The sequence below is a fragment of the Ammospiza nelsoni genome, chromosome 1 (assembly GCF_027579445.1).
Source record: "Ammospiza nelsoni isolate bAmmNel1 chromosome 1, bAmmNel1.pri, whole genome shotgun sequence".
Lineage (NCBI taxonomy): Eukaryota > Metazoa > Chordata > Aves > Passeriformes > Passerellidae > Ammospiza > Ammospiza nelsoni.
In genome coordinates, this window is record NC_080633.1 from 41,361,496 (window position 1) to 41,381,492 (window position 19,997).

The 19,997-nt window shown below is 37.1% G+C and overlaps 1 protein-coding gene across 2 annotated transcripts in view; it reads left to right on the forward strand.

Annotated features, from left to right (window-relative positions):
• Window positions 1-19,997, forward strand: part of RBMS3 (RNA binding motif single stranded interacting protein 3) — a 443,351-nt gene that overhangs the window by 291,847 nt on the left and 131,507 nt on the right. For both annotated transcript variants that reach the window (XR_009420205.1, XM_059490845.1), the window contains exon 6: window positions 6,982-7,061. Coding sequence is in view for 1 of the 2 variants with exons in the window: in XM_059490845.1 (XP_059346828.1) it covers window positions 6,982-7,061 (80 nt within the window). In the remaining variant the exon portion in view is untranslated. The remainder of the gene's footprint in view (window positions 1-6,981; window positions 7,062-19,997) is intronic.

Here is a 19,997-nt window from a genome sequence, read left to right on the forward strand (position 1 = left end):
ACTTAAAAAGAGGAACTGTATGTGCTGGAAGACTTGGATTTCCACAGGCCCACAGAGGATAAATTCCAGATGTTAAGGTGACAGAAGATAAAGGAATGACAAAATCACAGTGGAGGCAAAGCAGTGGTGCTGTTTGCTAGGAGGAATATTTAGAGAGAGAGATTTCTGAGGATCAGCGATGATGCTACTTTGGAGATAGAAGTGTCAGCAGCACCAGGGGATAAAGAACATTCAGGCAGTTTAGGGATGCATTTGTGAAGAGGAAAACTACTTTGTTCTTCCTTATTCAAGGGTTTAATTGAAGGTGGTTGAAAAGGTGCTATAATTTAGCTTGAATAAATCCATCATCTGGGATGGTAGTTCAGGCTTAGATATTATAAGGATCATTCCTACTTTCAGTCAGAAGAATGATCTGTCATATCCTGCATCTTACACAGGAAATTGCTTTATAATTTAATATCTCAGGTGAAACTGAGATATTAAACTGATTTCCAAACTAATTTGGAAGTCCCAAACATGCTCCAAAGACTTTGTGTGATATCTGTAAAATATGTCTGTGGTGATATTTTTCCACTGAAAGGCCTCCCTGGAAAAGCCTCAGAGCAACACTGCAGGGTGGTGGGGAGGTCTGTGTGGGGATGTATCTCTGACACCCTCAGATATCCATCTGCTGTGGCACCTGAAAAACTCCAGGGAAGGACATATGGATCATACGTACGGATCCCTAGACAAAAATCAATGGGACTCCATAAGATGAAAATGAATATGCAGCTCTGAAAGGTGATGAGGGAGGAAGCTGGAAAATTGGGAGCCATCAGATAATTTGGCTGAGTAATTTGCGTAATCCAAGCCTGAGGTACTGTGAGTTTAATTGAAGAACTTTTAGGACTTTGGAAAAGGGAGTAAGGAGATATTGGTGTATATCTTGGGGAGGGACTTTACTGGTACCACTGAATCAATGAAATAAAAATTGCTTTTTATAACCCCACAATAAAATACCATTCAAGTATTATTTAAGTATCTTCCCTAAAGAGATAGTATTGTTAATAATACCGTACACAGGTTTGTCACACTCAGCTGAGCAGCAGAACAAGCATTTTATAGGTCTTTTTAAATGATAAAGTGCAAAGAAAGAGGTAGAAACCACTAACTTTTTTATTTTGTTTGCTGTCTTGTAACTTAAAACGACCTTGCAAGATTCCTCCCACAAGCGACATTTTACAACAAAGTCATAAGCTTCTGAAAACAGAAATTTATGATGGAAATGCTGACAGTCAGACAGTCAAGTATTGCACTGCTGGCAGGCACCAGTATAATACTTAACCTGAGACTGTGAAGACAGTAGCATAAATCAGCCTAGGTCTAGGTGGAAATGGCTGTGTGCTCGTGCTGTTCTTTTCCAGTAACATGAGAAAACCTGTACAACACAAATGGTCATAAAAAAATGTTATGATGCTGTTCCCAGCAAATGACCAAAGTCAAGAGATTCTCAATTAGCTGTCACCTCAGAGCAAAGGTACACATCAGGGAGATGCTTCCATCCCTTTGTGACCTAGCTGGGGGTCTGAAGTGAGGCATTTAAACACTGCTCTTGGGAGTTTGGGCTTCATCCTCATCTTTTCCCTACCTTATTATTCTGGGAAAGCTTCTAATGGTTTGCTTTTCTTTGCTTTTTCTATCTTTTTTACTAAACTTATCTCCTGCTTGTCCCCATTTTACATGTCTTAAATTTAGTCTTTGGAAACAATATTCAACTCGGCAACTAAAAGGGAGCAACAAAAACTAGGAAATGAGATTTTGAGCCATCACAGGATCATTATTCTATTTATAGAAGCTCTGCATGGATTTCAGTAGAAATGGTTATGCTCCAGTTTCCACTGATGTAAAACTAGAGAGATGAGCCTTTAATTTCTATGGTTTTGGGGTTTTTTTTCCTTAAAGGAGGCTGTGCGTCTTTCAAAGGTTTTCAGGATAATGTATATGTAATGAAATTATTTCTTCTGACCCAAACAGGTTTCTCTATGGAGAGCAGACCCAAAGAGGTTTTGGGTCTCTAGAGTTTTTTTATCTCTAAAAAAAGCTAATGTAGTGCAGAGATACTCAGGCAGCTCACCTTGGCATAATGGGTGATGCTGCAAGGTACAGAATGAACCACATCTCCAGAGGAAAAGAGTGGTTTCTGTAGATTTTTTATATTTATCTGAGAAAGTAAACAACCTCCTGTTGTTCAAGCAGACAGTTGAAGAATATACAGGCAAGACATGTTGGGAAAAGATATAATTTGTGAGCCATGAGGAGAACTTGTCAAAATAAATGTCTTCTTAGGCTGTGAGTGGCAAAGGGAATAGCTTTTTTCCAACATAAAATGGATTCAAACCAAAAAGCACAAACATCTTGAAGTAATCTCTTACTGACTGAAAAGTTGGGGAGATAAGATACCTAAATCTGTTACAGGGAAGGAGGAAATCAGGTTGCAGTCACATCAGGGTCTTAGAATGCCTGGAATTAAATTAGCAAAATAAATTTAAAAACTAGTGAATGTATTTCCATGGAAGGATGAAAAACACAGGAAACCTCATGCTAATCAAAACTATCTTGTTTAGAGATACACTTTAGAGTATTTGAGACCTGTAGATAATTTTGCCTCACATCTTTTATATCCTAGCAGTTGAAATACTACCTGTTACCTAATATTGAGATAATGCTCATGTCTTACTAAAATAAGACTTTCAGAAATTATTCAGAGACATCAACCAGAAAAAAAGGACCACCGATTTTCTGTCTAATGTTTGCCAGTGGATCATCTTCCTTGCAGTTAAGTGTTTCTGCCTAATTTCTCTTTTGAATTTATCTGGTTCTTGCCACAACGTTCTCAGGAAGAGTAAAGAAGTCCTTACTCCCTGGTTTATTCTCCTCACAAAGGTATTTATAAAGTGCTGTCAGACTGCCCCTCTAGTCATCTTCTTGATGTGCTAAAGAAATTCAGTTCTCTGGTGTGTATTCTAACTATGGTCTCCATTCTTTAGGCTCCTCTCACTGTGGAATACTGTTGCTACCTACCTGCTTCCATCTTTGCAAAATGCCTTAAATAGTAAGGAAACATTGTTCTTGAAGATTTATTATTCCCCTCTTCTAAATGTAAACAATATTATTGTGTTGATAATAACATTAATGTGGGAGTAACAATTTAATCTTTAAATATTTATTTTGCATATTAAAAAAATAGTCCTAATTCTCATTTACATTTTTATTATTAAGCAAAGTGACTATAGGATATATGCAAACCGAACCCACACTTTTCCACTAAGTGGTAATTACATGGTACTGAATATTTCTCAGGTAATAATTATGTAATTACCATGGTATTCCTTATATAAAAATTTTATTTAGTTGTTTCTTGACACTGCATCAATCTTTATAATAAGCATGTATAAGAGCTTTAGGTAGGCAGTTTAAATAATTTTTATTTCCTCTTCTCTTCTCTTCTCTTCTCTTCTCTTCTCTTCTCTTCTCTTCTCTTCTCTTTTCATTTTATTTTCATGTTAAATGCTCCCTATTACTTCTAACAGCACATAATGACTACTTTGGTGCCATTGGTGTCTGAGAGATAGATAATACAATTTTAATATTAAAATAAATTATTTTAATTTTATTTCCATAATATAATAATAGAATATATATAATAAGTATTTAATAGCAAGATCTGAACATCAAATTATTTGGTTTTGATATTTGTTTAAGCATCCACTGTTTAAGTTTGTTTGGATTTTCTTTTCTTTTACTTTTCATATTGAAGTATCTTTAATTTGCAAAGTATAGCTAGAAAAAAATCATAAAAACATTCTTCAGATTTAAAAAAAAATTACTTCTTTTCAAATTGGACAGAATATGGACAGTCTTATTACTTATTTTGTATTTGGGATCCCTACAACTTAGTTTCTAGAATTGGGAGATATACAAACACAGGTAAAAATAAATTATCGTAGTTTTATTAGTTCTTCTGGGTTTATATAATTATCTGTACCTTTTAAAAAATTATAAAAACCTATGACTTTGATAATTATTTTTTTTTCTGCGGTGCACTCTTGGTTCAAAATAATATTTAGTTGCATTATGATTATCTCCAAATTTCATTTAAAGATGAATTATTGTTTTATATCCTCTTAGGATAAACACCATAAATATGCAGTTGAAAGGAATTTGAAAGTGACACTTCACAAATTATCTAATGAGACCGAATTTCTATTATCACATGAAGCTGTTTTCCTTTCCTTTCCAGCAAGTATTGAATATCAATCTCTTTCAGTAGAAAGTTTTGAAGCATCGAGGATCTTTATCTTTTATCCAGAATATTATATTTTGTCATATTTTTTGTTCTATCATTATGAAAGGAATGCCAATACTAAAAAATGTATTAAATTAAAAAATATATTTAAGTGTGTTCTTCTCCCAAGTTTACCCATGCTCAGCTGACATTCTTTTACTGAAAACCTTTTAGCATATAACGATTCCATTAGTGATATTTTTATTAAATCCCAGTCTCAAGCAACATTTTGAAACATTGCTAGCTTGTATAAGAAGAATAATTCAAAGCACATTCTACAATAGAGGAGTGCTGCAGTTTCTGAAGGAAAAGTAGGAGGAATTTATTAATGTGGACCTAAAGAAAGTGTATTTTTCGGGATCTCTGCCCAGATACAGCTCATCTTTATGGATAAAACAAGAAGAGGAGTAATGTGTGAATCTGTGTGTGTGGATAGATTAAACTCGTGTGTAAGTGCCTGCCATAGACATTGGCACATAAAAACCCACATAAATGGCTAATATTGGTCAGAATTTTAACTAAACTAAACCCAGAGTCTTGTTAAGGCAAAAATCAGAATTTTGCTAATATATCTGGTTGCTCTGTACCCCTAATTTTTCCCAGTCAATCAGTGAGCTAATCATCCTGAAGAACTCACTTTGAAAGGTTTCTTTCCAAGCAGAGGGGTGTTGTGGACAATTACAATTCATGTTTGGTGGCCCTGGGCTGGAAGCCTTCCTGATGAGTGCGTGGCTGCCTGGCCAGCCTCTGCCACCCCCACGGGCAGAATTGCAGAAAGCACACGAGGGCTCAGGTGGGGCGGGCAAGGGATGGATGCAGTTGTTACTCAGCAACACATCTGAGGGGAGCATGTATAGAGGGCTTTGTCTATTGTGCTGCCTTTTCAGGCTGAGTCGATAATGCCAGTGTGGGTTTCAAGCGAAGTGTGTGCCAGATTACAGATAGCCAGCAATGGCATTTGAGAGCCGTTAATTGTGAAACTTGAGAGGAAAACGTGCACATTCTTTTTCAGAGTGCTATTCGAATTATGGGCTTTTTATCCCAGAACACTGTGGGTTTCACTTTTATTCTCTTCCCACATAAAACGCATGAAGTGCACTGAGTCTCTTTCATTTGGCAGCTTATATATTGCATTCTTTGCAGGGATTGCTTTGGCTTGTTAAAATGTACCCCATGTATTAAAATGAAATTGTCACTGCTGTGTGGTGCAACATAACATGGTTTGACACCAAGTGCCTGCAGCTACAGAAAACAGACTTTTATTGCATTTATTCTTTCAGAGACAAGAGTCTCTAAAGGCTCAGCGCAGACATTCGCTTAGTTAAGCCTGAATGAAGCCAAAGCGAGCAATCTAAGTCACTGTCTTTGTGCTTGTAGAAATGGCCCAGCCCACATGATACACAGTGATACAACCTGGAAGGGGAAAGTTTTAATTTCATCTGAAACAATTGCACAATAGACTGACTTCCTCAAAAAATTAAATTGAAAGGCAGGATTTTTAGGGCTTTTTTTTTTGTTTTCTTTGTGGTATGTTGTGGTGTGGCTTTTTGGACTCGAGAAGAATTGTATCCTGGGAGACAAACTGCTGCTGTGTGTGAACCACTCTTTCCCCAAACTGTGTGACAGAAAGAGTAGTGGAAAAAATTAATTTTAAAATGATCTAGGCTGCTGAGAAGTAAGCAATATATATGTCAGCAGAGTTATTTTGTGGAGAATACCTGGAGGTACATACTGGTGCAATGAAGGAGCATTGAACATGGTTTTTAAACACAACTTTTCTAGGAAATTACCAGCTTTCCATTTCTCTCTTTCCTCTTTTCAAAGTTTCGAAACCCCCTCTGTAGCAAAGTTAACGCTTTTTCTGGACTTGTATGCAGTTAATTTAGAAGATCTGAAGCAATAGTGAGTTTCCAGATGTGGTATAACCATGGCTTGAGGTTTGAGTAGTAACTCTGTATTTTTACAATTGTTCAAATATACATTTACCAATTCACTGTTAATATTTTAATATCTCAATGCTGAAAGTTATCCTGAACTTATAGAAGATGAACAGTAAGGCATTTCCTCAGCTGGTGTTGCACATAAATTACTTTCTTTGCCCAGAACTTGGCTTTATGTTGTAATAGTCATGTATGCATTGTCTTTGGTTTTACTATAAAGCCTGTCTTTGCAGGTTGCTTTCTTAACATTGTAATCCTTAATAATTGTTGTTTAATCCTCTGTGTTCTTCTCCAAATCCTGCAATTCATTTCTTTAAGCCATTTGAAGTTATTCTGGGTGCACAAGGAGTCTAGAAGCATGTCCATTGCTTTTCCAAGCAGCACGTGAGAGCATAAAGGATGTCCTTGTTCTGGGTGATGCCCTGGAGCCAGAAGGGGTCTGTTCATTGACAGGGCTGTGCTCAAACACAGCTGGGAGTGCAGCTGCAGGCAGGGAGGGTGGCAGGTCCTCCTCAGGAGCCACACTCTGACCTAATGGGCTCAGCCAGTTTCTCTGCAAAAATCCGCAACAACAGCTTTGAAGGTTTCTCTCAGCATCTGTGCTTATCCTTTTTTTCTCCTTCTGCTTTTTGGGGTTTTTTGCTGACTGAGTGCTCCCATAGCAGTCTAGTAACACATATTGCCTCTACCCATATCCCACTCTCTTCTCTTTTCCAGAATGGAGTCTACAGAAAAATGTGAAGTAGTAATTCAACATTTTAATGGCAAATATCTGAAAACCCCACCCGGTCTACCAGGTAAGTCTAGCCATCATTGTGAAATTTAAAATTCACGGAAGAGTTTAGAATACAGAAATACTGGAATTTATCTTGAGAGTGGCTTAAATTACTGCCCCTGCTAAGAGGGCATATAACCTCCCTGGCTGAATCCTATCTTTTATGACCCATAGCAACTTTTTCTTACCCTGGTTTGTATGTTTTAAGCATTTGTGCCTGACAGCAGCAAATTTAAGAACATGAAATTCATGTTGTCTTGCTGTGGTTTTTTCCTTTTGAACGTGATTTTCTTGATTTTTTTTTGGGGTTGGTTGGTTGGTTTTGTTTGGGTTTTTTTACCAGTTAGTATAGCGGCCACATAACTAAATGCCAATGTTTTTCTAACTAGGAATATAACTTATATAAAAGCTTGATTATCAATTCATTATTGATTATAGCTTTATTATTGATTATTAATATCCAGGATTTCAGGTTGTAGCAGCTGTATATTCATCACAGTTACCACTTAGTATTGCTTGCTATTATTACCTGTATTGACAGCAGTAGCTGTTAATACTGAGGATATTTCAAATATTGGTATTTTTTCTTGCCATAACTTAATGAAGTCCTGACACTTTCTCACAATACCTCCAGAACACATTCACTGGTGTGTCTGTGCCACACTGAAAGTCAAGTTTCAGCTATTATTTTGCTTTTCAAATCTTTAGCTATCATCCATGTATTCATCAACTATGCAAAGTTTAGTGATCAGTTGCTCGATACTTACTGCTTGACAAGACCTCTCTAAGGCCGCAAATTTTCAAGGATTTCTCCTGAAGGGCTGCATTAAATGAGCAGGAAATGCTTGCAAGAATTGTGTCCTAAGTTATCTCCACCTTTTTTTTTCCCCCTAGCTTCCTTTAAACTATTTCCTTTTTTAGTTACTTTCATTAAATTTCTTCTTATTCATTGCCTGGTTCTTTATGCAGAAGATGTACTGAATACTCTAATTAAAAGAAAGCCATCTGCACAGCTACAGTGTACAGTAATTGAGTGCTGCAATGTACATATAAATTTTAGTCAGATCACCTTCATGAAAGAAGATAAAGCTTTTAGTACAAGCTGCAAGACTCCATATTAAGACTGCTTTTTCTAAAGTAGTCACCAACAATTTTTCTCAGCACTAGCTAGTGAATTACACCACCAACTTTGTCAAGTACAACAAACTTGGGCTGCGTAGAACCAATGGGCTGAGCAACATAGGCAGAGAACTTTAACCTTTGCCTTGCCTTTCTGTATGCACACTTGGAGTCCCAGCAGTAATCTGTTTAATATCATAGCAACACCCAATGGAAAGAGTGTGAATAGCAAGGAGTCAGTAAAGGCTGGCTTTGTCAGTATAAGTCTGTGTGCTCCATGGTCACATTCCCAGTTGTCTCAGAGAGGACACATCATTAAATCCAGTATTAAAGCAGAATATTCTTAGAGAGCCTGCTAGAGACAGAAAGCTACATGGTGAAGAATGACAGCTATAAAACGAAAATAATTTTCTTTTTTTAATTTTTAAATAATCAGAAATGTACTGGGTGTTCAACATGAACAATGTCGTACATCGAAACAGGGGTTTTGATAAGACAGCTTATTTTACTACTTGATTATTTACTTCTCATTATCTCATTTCAAGAGATACACTGAAATTGGATTTTAATGGCTATAACTTTTGATGCTTTCTTCAAGGACATGAATCAGTTCTTAGTTTCTTGAGGAAGAAAAGATGCCTGTGTGAAAAGATTGTCTGCTCTGTTTCTCTCATGATTGTTGTTGTCAGATGGAATTTAGTTGCAAGGATTATTTGTGAAGTGACTATATTAAGGGTTTTAATTTACCTGAGTGCTGTTCAGATGCAGATATAGCATAATGCAGCTTGGGAAAATAATCACTGAACCATTAACTGAACTCACTCACCTATGCAGGAGGTATCTGTAAGATCCCATTTTGTCCTCAAGTTTTGGGAGGCAGATTTTGTATCTCTGAACACAGGTAGTTAGAACTTGTCACAGGGTATTTGGTCCACATAAAAGAGGCTGTTTGTGCCTTGTTATTAGAGTAGGTCACTCTTTAAATCCATAATTAAAAGATTTTTTGTATTAATTCCTCTTCTTAAGAAGCCAGGGCATAAACATGATCACCTTAGCAGTGGGGTTGATTCAAGGGATCATTTACATTTTATCCAGTGCAAAAAATTATTCACTCCTAGTTTCTTCTTGTTGTAGATTCCTGTTAAGCTTGTACTCAGTTTCTACATCTGTGCTATGAACCTGTACTTAAGCCTCTCAGCAAAGACAGAAGTGTCTTGCATGAAGCAGGAAGGAAAATCAAGTCTCTTAATGTACTTGGAAAATCACAATTATAGTCTGAAAAGGATTCTCCCAGCATCTCAGTAATTGGCATGGAAGGAGAATCATCTTCAGTTTATTTATGTGACCTCTTCATGGATATCAGTTAAAAAAACAAAGAGAGCATTAGTGGAGATATGCAACACTGTCTGTTACTAACTCTGCTGCTCAAAGGCCTGGTCTTAATGAGAGCAAAAATGGATCAATACTTTTAGGGTTAAATTACATTGATTTTGGATTTTCAAATGGATTTCTTTCAGGTGTGGCAGTGAACTGAAAGGGTTTTTTGCATTTATGTCCACATCTCTCATCCAAGCTCTAATGTTCTGGCTCAGCTTTACCAGCTAATAGAAGGTTGCATGAGGCCCATCAAGAAAGAAATCAACCTGGCTGTTGGCCATGTGCTGCTGGCCTGAGGCAGTGGGATTATGGACCAGACAAATCATTTTGGCAGCTCTCCTCCATTCCTGCTGTCTTCCCCTGCTGAGTTCCCTGAGATGTGATCCTGGTGATGTGTCACCATACATTCTGTGGGACATATGTTTGTGACATCAGCATATTTAGAGGATAAAATGCTCGTGTGCTGCAGGGGTAGTTTTGTCTGGTCACCCAGTCATGATGGAAGATCTGGAGTAGGTAGCTTTCACATGATGTTGAACTGCCCATTAGAAAGACTGGGCACCATAGCTCTGGCTTTCATGCCAGAATAAAGTTATACCTTACCTGACTTAATTATACATTCCCAAAGAGTTATCTCAAACATTAATTTTGAATAGAAAGCTCTTTTCCAATTAGTTTTTTTTTTTTTTTTTCTTGGCAAATGAGACGTAAACTCAGTTAAATTTTTTTAATTTGGTTTTTCTTGTTGTCAGGTTTGGGGTTTTATTATTGTTCTTGTAAGTCAGAAAAAAGTTGCAAGAGAGTAAGTCCTGTGTACCTGGATGTTTGAGCCTAGCCAAGATTCACACATCAAAGCTAGCCCAGGCCAACAATGCAGCAGGAAAGCAGTGTTACAATGGAAGGGAAGGAGGGCACACAGGGCACCTTGGAGGCTCTGTCCTTTGTACCTTCTGAAAGCAAAACCACAACCACCCTCCTTGACTTTTTAACTTCAATCACTGTTGTTTCTTAAAAATTGTTGAACTGAGCATTGTAGCTCCAGACCGCTCAGCTTCAACCCAGTGACAATGTAAAGGTTATTTTCTGTCTCTTGAAACATTTTGATGGTCAGTTGTGCAGTGCTAGGTAAATTGAGCATCGCTGTGTCTGTGTTAGTGAATTATTCTCATTAAGAGGCCTTCTCCATTCAACTCCTTGGCTTCATTCCACTCCAGAAGGAATTGCTCCACTCTCTTGCTTGCTCAACTAATAAGCATTTCATGATGTTCAGTCTTAGATTTACAGTACAAAATAATTGGTTGTTCCATAAATAATTAGTTAATGTCTTAGCATTTCTTTCAGACTGAGAAAGCACAGTCATCTGCAGAAATCTGCAAAATCTCAATTCTTGGCAGATTTCATGTCAACTTCATAAATATTCTGAGTAGCTTTGAGTGATTATTATTTTAGTGGGTTTTATTTGTGAGAGGTTTTTTTGTTTTCCCTTTATTAGCATTGCTTCTCTGATAAAAATAGACCTGCACAGCCCAGTGGGTGTATTTTCATCCTATAGAGAATTCAGCCTCATGTGAAACTAATGCTATAGACCCTGTATGGCCATGCTGAAAGTCAGCAAATGAATTCTGTATTGCTCTAAATCTCCATTGAATTGTGAAGAGCACTACTAATAATGCAGGTAGCTCTCTCCCAGTCTTTCTGTACTGCATCTATTTTTGATGGTGAATAGGAGACTTCATATCAAATCCTGCTAATTTATTACATTTTGCAACCACTGAATTAAATTAAAATTTCCTAGTTCGTCTCTCAGTAACAAGTTGGCTTCAGTTTCGATGGGGAAGTTTAGAGAATGATATTTACACAGTTTTTTGTCCAGTATCCTTGGATGTTTTTAAGTAATTAATTTTCTCTTTCTGAATGACTGCAAAAATGCAAACATTCCTTACTTTTCTCTGGAATTTCACAGAAACGTGTCTCAATTGTGGTAACTGCCCTCTGCTGATATGTCCATTATACTCCCTCACAACGTTTTCTGGTTGTTACAGTACATGGTAGATTTAATTTTCTTTGCATTGTCAGAAGTCATTGGGCCAGTTACTTTCTCAGAGAAAACTTAAAGCAAGTGAGACACATAGATGCTACATTACATGGTCAAGAATCCTCCTTATCTTATTGCTAATTTAATTACAGATATCTAAAAAAAAAGAAGAGGGAACTATGATCCTTGTGTACATTAAGAACCCCACAAGTAACCAGTGACTATCATTTTTATGCTGACTTTTACTTGAGTAAAAATTCTTAAATAGAAAGAAATTATCTGCAACAATACAGATGTATTTGCAAATATCTCATATCTTGCTTTGATCATTACTGGATGTGCTTCTTTTTTTTTTTTTTTTTATTTTTGAAAGTGTTCCAAGCACTGCATTTTTATGGACTCATTTCACCAAAATCAATTGATATTTTCTGCCTCTCTACTTAGTTTAAATATTTCTGTTAGGACATCTCTTATGCTCTTGCACCACAGAGAGTAAATTCAAATAATTAACCTTTGCTTCAGAGAAGTAGACTTGGAACTTGGAATACTCTCTTGAGAGCAACATGTTTTCTAGGATCTTATGCCTTAAATGGTGATGAAGGAACAGTATTCCAGTTGAGAGTTAACTGTGTACTGGATATTAACAACATTTTCCACTGTTTTTCTCTTAGTATATGAACAAATACTATCATGTTTGTCATTAGCGATGCTCTAAATTGCTTTTCTGAGTGAATGAACTTAAAATGTTTTATTTCATAGCTTTTTAGACCCTGTCTCCTGGTGTTTTTTAAAAATATATTTTTATTTAATTCTCTGTTCATTTATATAGATAAAACACTGATAAACTTTTCCAAACATTTCTTCTTGGGGCATTTGCATAGCTGTCTGTATATATGTATGTTTTTGACATTTTAAACTAGATAAGGCAGCAGCCAAAACTATAAACCAGGTATTGATTTGTAGATATCTTAAAACATTTGTTGAATGCTACAGAGAACTCAAAATAAAGAGGATTCTACTAGATTTTCTACTGGTAATACTCAGTGAAACTAGTTTAAAAAGAGGGTTATCTTTTACATATTGTTATCCTCAAAAATTTTATTTTCCAGATTTTCTCACTTGTATTCTCAGTTCCTTTCATGTATATGATATTCATGTTATCTGAATCTTTTATATTGTCTAACTGAATTCTAAGAATTCAGGTTTGTAAATACTTCCATTGTTATGGAAGACTGCACTATATAAATTATTCCTCATTGTATCAGAAAATATGATCCTCGTAAAGACCTTCATAAAAAGTAACAGTTTAACAAATTTTCTATTTATTTTTTCCATTTCCAATTTCTGGCTGTCATTTTTTATGGAATTGCTGTTATCTTTCACTTTCTGTGCTCCATAAATACACAAACTCAGCTCATTGTTAGCAGAAATTTCTTTTACATCGCCAACCCTCTGAATATTCTTTTAACTTCTGTTGGTTTCATCTTCTTTGCAAGTCTTCATTTTTGACAAACAGCTAAAATCTTTAACTCCTGTTTGAGTCTTGGTGGTGACCATGAGGACTGTGTAACACCTGTCCTGCTTTGGGCCCCACGTGCTTCCCATGCCCTCAGCAACGTGCAGGCCCTGTCCCAAGCTCAGTTCTCTCTGACAAACAGTTCTGTGCAGAATGGGCTCTCTGGACCTTTTGCTGGGGTTGTGTTGGATGTTAAAAGGTGCCTGGGTGGTGTGTACAGAAGAGGAAATAATTTCATTTTTCAGATATCACATAATGTTTAAGATCACATAGACTTTGCAGAAGATGGTCGTAATGAAGGACTTTCTAACAAAAAATCTGCAGAATGGGTACTGAGTTATTGGAAAATAAAAAACCTTTTACTTAGAAAGCAGTTCCCTGTTTAGATGTCAGTGACTTCGGTTTTTGGCTCGTGCAGGCTTCTATGATGTTGCCAAAACCTCATCACTGTTCCATGTTTGCCCTCCCTTGTAGACTCACAGCTGTCAAACACCACCAGCACAGGCTCCTGGCTTCACCCTCCTTCCAGTACTTGAGCAAACATCATTTGTAGTTAATCCAAGGTGTACCAGCTCTTCAGCAATAGATTTCCAATAGCTTTTGACTTCACCCGGAATCAAGTGTTTCTTGGACTTTCAAAGTTCCCTTCCTTTTAAAGACAGCGTTTAAAATCTGATGATACTTGTTTTGCTTCATGGCATTCTTAAGAATTTCAAATGTGAAGTGTATCATTTTGTGCTGCTGAACAAGATGGGGCTCTCTCTCTTTAGCTCCTTTGGGGTTTTTTATGTAACCTTCAGTTGTCCTTACTGTGCTGATATTGCTGTAGATGTTTCTGGTTCCATATCACATATTTCCATGTCATGATGCAAAGATACATTCCAATTTACTAGGTCTCTTGGATCTTAAAGATTGTATATTCTTTAGATTCTTTAAAGGCAAGGGTTATTTTTTCTAAAAAGCAAAAAAGAAAAATTCCTACCTAGTCAAGATTTTATGTCATTTCCATTTGATTAGGAGGATATGGACATATTTATTTCCTCAGTAAACCCCAGTAGTTGGTACACACTAATGTCCTGGAGGAATGAGGGCTGAGCCAATTTGTATTTTAGATATTAAGAAGTATGTGTCTATGTATCAGTGCTAATCCATATAATTTGAGCTCATGAGGAAAGCTGTGTGAGGGAAGACAGAATGTTACCATCATCTAAAGCCTGCTTTTCCAGAAATACATAAAGTTGTTGATGATGGGCACAGTGTCAAGATCTGAAGTGCTTTATATTTATGTTTGGTTTCATTTGATCTTGTACTGGTCTGTAAGTTCCTAGGAAAAGAAGGTATCTTTTTGTATTTCAAAAAGCTGTATGATCAAATACTGAGTTTTGTAATCTAGCTGTATAATTAGGGAGAAAGTATTTTACAGGGTTGGGGTTTTTGTATTATTTTGTAAGAAGAAATGCATAAGATCAGTTTGTTTGTGATATCACAGTAATTCAGGTTGTGATCTATAAAATAGCATTACTGCAGTTTGGATTAAAGTCGTCCACATGGTTTATAAGAATGAAAGTTAGAAAACAATATGGCATATAAATGAGAAAAGATTATTCCTTTTTTTTTTTCTTCCTGCCACAGTAGCACCTGTCGTATCTTTCCTAAGATTTCTAAAAGTCTGCAGCATAAGCAGAATTGCGTTCCTTTCTGATTCATATTATCTGGTGACAATGAAGTCTGCCACAGTTTATCTAAACTAATTTCAACATATACTTTTCTTTCTTCTTTTAACACATGGGCATTATTTGCTGTTAAGAGTGACTATGTAAATCTTCTATTTCAGAAAATCCATTCCCTTTATGGGAAATGGTAGATATATTTGCTTAAGCATAAAGAAGTCCCTTCTGTATGCTCCTGCTGCATACCCAGCACAGCTGAGAGTGTGTGCACTGAATTCTGTCTTGCCTCATACATCAGCAGGAGAAGTGTTGACAAGTTTCTGGTGCAGGGACAGTTCCTCGGATGCGCCTGTAAAATCCGAGACAAGACAGACGAGTTGCGCAGGTGTTATGGCAGGCAGAATTTATGAGCCAGAAAGATTCACAGCTTGAATTTCAGATTGTTTAGGTCTAAAGGGCTGGCAATTTAAAACAAACAAAGCAAATAAATAAAAAACATGCAAATCAGAGCATGAAACAATGTGGAACATTGCAAAGTTCTTTGTGCATGATTCGGATTTCAGGGAGCAATTCAGCTTTTGCATCAGCTGTGGCCAGCAGTGGCACAACTCCTCCTGTTTCTTCCTCTCCTGCATTACTTTATTAGTCCCTTCAGGACACTTGAAATGATGGAGTACATCTGCTTTGCAGACCTTACTGCTGCAGTATGGTGTTGTCACACCTGAGCCAACTAGTTTAAAAGTCATTTAAAAAGCCAACTTGAGCAAGGCTGAGCACAGACTAACCACTTGAGCTCATAGTGTGTTATGCTCAATAATAATACCCAGCAAGTGGTTTGCATAATCTCATGGGGTTTTTTTTTTTTTAACTGAGGAAAATTATTTCCCTTTCAGGCCTTTCACAGAAGAAATCTTCCTTTCCTCCTCCCTCCCTCACACTTTTCCACTTGCTTACACATTGAACACTTTTAAATTCAAAGTGTAGAGAAATTTATGTCAGAAGCTTCAATCTTCTTTACCTTTACCCTGTAAATTCCAATGAAGCTGAACAAAAAAAGTTTTATTGAAGCTTAACAATGTGCAAATAGATATTTTTTGACGCACTCCTTTGTGCACATGTATTTCTACCAGAAGTGGAAGCCTCTGGGAATGGACTTTTCAGGTGTCCCAATAAAATTGGAGTATTGAATTTTCATGTTTTGGAACACCACTGTAACTCAAGAAACATCCAGGAGAGGTACCTTGAAGTGCCCTTGGGTGGCAGACAGCCTTATGGAGGCTTTCAGCTGGGTTTGTCCCATCAGGACTGGTACAGAGAGTTTTCTGCAAAGACATTTTCATTGGCAGAGCATGTGAAAAACTTGGTAGCTGGAAAGAGAGGATTCGTATCCAAGCTTCTGAGTACTTGTCTGAACAGAAGTCATCCTGCAGGTGCATGGTGTGTCCTTAAGCATTCTGGGAAAAATTTGGCCCTGTTGCCTTTAGGAAGGTCTTGGTAGTGAGAAAGGGGGTGTCCTGGAAGGGGAAGACACATATAAGCGGAAAAATTACACAGAGCCTGTTGTCCCTTTGTAGTCTTGTCTTTCTGCCACACTGTGTCCCTTCCTCCAAAAGTAAAACTGTCCCTGGCACCAGAGGAGCATTGAGGACTCTTCTGCAGGCCTTTCCCCAAGCATGAAGTGACAAGAAATGTCTGAAGTACCGAGTGAAGACATTTCCCTTTGAGATTCATCCTGACAAAGATCAGGGGTACCACAATAGCAGTTTCCATATGTTTTGAATACCAGAACCTTCTCTCTCCCTTCCCCATATGTTTTGAATACCTCAAGGTACTCAAATAAGTATGCAAGGAGCCTCTTGAAGTCTCCCTTTCACCCTTCTCCTCGAATGGTGCTGCAAAACACAGAGAAAAGCAATCCAGCCTTGAAAGTAGTGGAGGAGCAGAAGGCTAAGGTTCTATTTGATTTTTTATTTGTTTGTTCCAGCAACAATGTCATTGTGCTGGTCAGCAGTCCTGAGGAGCTGTAAAAGCCCCATTTCTTAGTCATTTCTCTGAGCCTTTCTTTTTTGAATGGCAGCATTTGATCACAAGATCATAGAAAGGTCTTTCCCAGGTTCAATCACAGGAACTTGAAAGAAGGGCAAAGCAGCCTACATTTTACTTGGGCTGCCTCCGTGTCTATGATGTGTCTGCCATTTATCTTCTACAATGTAAGAAACATCAAGAGGGAGGGGAAAGGTGATGGATATCTGATTTTACATTTGTCCTTTTTGTTAAAGCTCATTAAAGCAGCATTTTATATGTAGCCTTTACCCTACCACCCAGTATATAATCTTTCTGTATATAGTATTTTTGGAACTGCTGCTGTTCAGCAAAAAAAAAAAAAAAAAAAAAAGAGAGAGAAAAAGGGCAAAGGAGTAATTTAACTTTTAGATTGCACAGATATGGTAGGAAAAATAACTGTCAAACACCAAGTTTAACAATCCTTACTTCACATAAGACTTTTACATTTCAAAAAATGCAAATTTTAATGACAAAAGAAATCCCCTCAAAACAACTAAAAAGGTATATATCCTAGTTGTCATGGGTGGCTCTTCAGTTACAGTATTACATTACTGAATATAATCAGCATCCTTCTCAATTAGGTTACTGATTGCACAATGAATTCTGAGCCTTCTTCTGATTCTGAGCCTTTTTTCCTATTTTTCCTTCCCTTTCCTTCTTCATTTTCTTTTTTCCATTTTTTCCCTCACTCTTCCCTCTCTCCCATCTTCCCCTCCTTCTCCTTCTATCTCACTTTCAGTAAATACTGTAACTTTGTGATCATATGTGAAGCTTTTTAGTTCAGAGCTTACACTATTAAAATATGAAATATGCATTCAAATTAAGAAAATATGACCCAGCAGCTTCCTAACTGTATTCTTGTCTGGATTTCCCTTTCCAACCTCACCCAAGGTAACACCTGCCCTACAAAGAAATTCTTCATCAGCTGAATTTTACATTACAGTGTAATGAAAATCTCAGCATTTGGAATTTTCAAAAGAAGCTTGGTAGCACAGGAGTAAATATATTGCAAGAACCTGCATTTCACTAATGTAGGAGTTGCTGTCATTGGTTATTTTCATCTCTAATTTATCTTATTTCAGACTAGCCTCAAGGGTGGCTCTAATAGAAAGCAGGGGAAACTGAGCTGGATTCTTTGAAAGCATTCTTGAATGTGAGCAGTAGCACCAAGAAATTTACCTTTGCCTGAGGAGTCTTTAATTCCAGCAGGTGTGTGGTGGATACAAGTTTAGGTTAAGCAGTTCATTTTCCATATAAGTTATCTTTACTTTAGCATAGTGCATGCAATGTAAGAGGAAATAATAATTAAAAATTATTAATTATTAAAAAATGCAAATTTTTGTGTGGTTAATGGCTTGGTAGGTAATTTTTAATTTTTATATGTTTTACCTGCCTGTAATTTCAACCAAATAGTTCTTTTGTGTATAACATGACCCAGGTTGCTGATACAGCATTAGGAGCTGCATCCAAAGTGGATTTAGTTTCAGTGCTAATAAAATAAGAGCTGTAGATTGACATTATAGTTGAAGGTGGGAAATATGGAAGATACTGGGATTGGGGTATGCCTTGAATTTAAAGGTTTTTTTTTTTTTTTCCAAGACATTGCTTATTTGCTGGCTTTGGAAGAGTAAAAAATATTCAGCACCGCTAAGAATATACATAAGGGGTGGTCTGAATCAAGATTCTGCTGTTCTGATCATTTTGTGTGATCGTTGACTCCAGAAGGTTTTTCTGAATGCCAGAGTAGTGACATAAAGGAGGTTTATTCTGTAAGAGTGTTGCATATTACTCCTCTGATATCTGTTACTAATTTAACATTTTGGGCATTTTTTGAATTAGCTTGAGTGAGAGCTATGTCAGTCCCAATAATTTTCAGGGATACTTAAGTATTGAAGTCTTTTAGGCTTAATTGAAACTATTGACTATTAATCAGCATTAATGTAACCAAGTGTATGAAAATTAATAGATAGAGCCAGACTGTCAGACCTAGGAAATAAAACTGTTTCTTCATCCAACAAAAACAACTTGGAAGCTGAAAGCTTCTATTTGTCACACAAGAAAGATCAGCTCAGGGTCAGGAAAAAGATCCACCCTTCCTTTAACTCAAGAGTTTCAAAAAGATGCTAATTATATTGATTTTGATAGTGTTTTTTGTTCAACAGATGTTCTTCTCCTAGGAAATACATAGAGACCACCAACATACTTCAAACAGACCCCCAGAAAAGAGCAGTTACCACATAATGGCTTTCAGTCATCACTGATGTGTCTGAATCAATGGCTAATTTGTTATCTCATTACCGTTTCTCATGCATCAGGTCCTGTACCTAGCAGTGATCATGAAAACATTTCTGCCTGATTGCTGCATATCTTCCAATAACAAACACAGATTCTATTTATTTTCATGCTTCTAACCTTTTGCAGAGGGAAAACAATATAGGCAGAGACTAGTGGTAAGTGCTGTGCAAGATTGCTATTGTAATTAGCCCATTTCCCAGGAACACAGTGATTCCCAAGCAGTCCAGTCTCAATCTGAAACCTGTAAGAGTGCCCTAAGGAGGTATTGGGAAAGGCTTTAGCCAGCATAAGTACATTTAATAAAACCAAGTGTGGCTGTCAGAACTTACAAACACTAGTTAAGAAATCAAAGTAACTCTGTTATCTAACACAGCTGATGGATTCCAGACTGGGGTGGTTTATGTGCAGCATCTAGGAGGGATGTGGCAGGGGAAGATTAGGCAGGGGAAGACACAGTGCTAAGTTCATTGCGATGTCAGTCCTACTACAACTATGAGCAGAGACCTTTGGAAACCAGACATCATGCTTTCTGTGAGGGAGTTCAGCTGTTAGGAATATAGTATGTTTGGTCTTTGCTTTAATCTACATTTAAAATTTTTTTTAGTGTTTCTTAAACTGCAGCTTTATTGGTAAGAACTGGTTTAACCTGTGCAAGCAACTACTCGGGAGACAGCTGCCTGCATCTCACTTTCCTTGCACCTTGCAGAGAATATCTCGATTAATCAAAAGGTTGTCCATCACTCTTCCCTGTTCCCAGCAGGCTTAGTGCAGTGTGTCTTCCCTGCAGCTAGCATTGCCTTGCTGTCACCATCTCTTTTATGCCAGCGTTTCAAAAATTTCCTCCATGGGTTTTGAGCAGCCTCAGCTGCACAGAACTTCTTG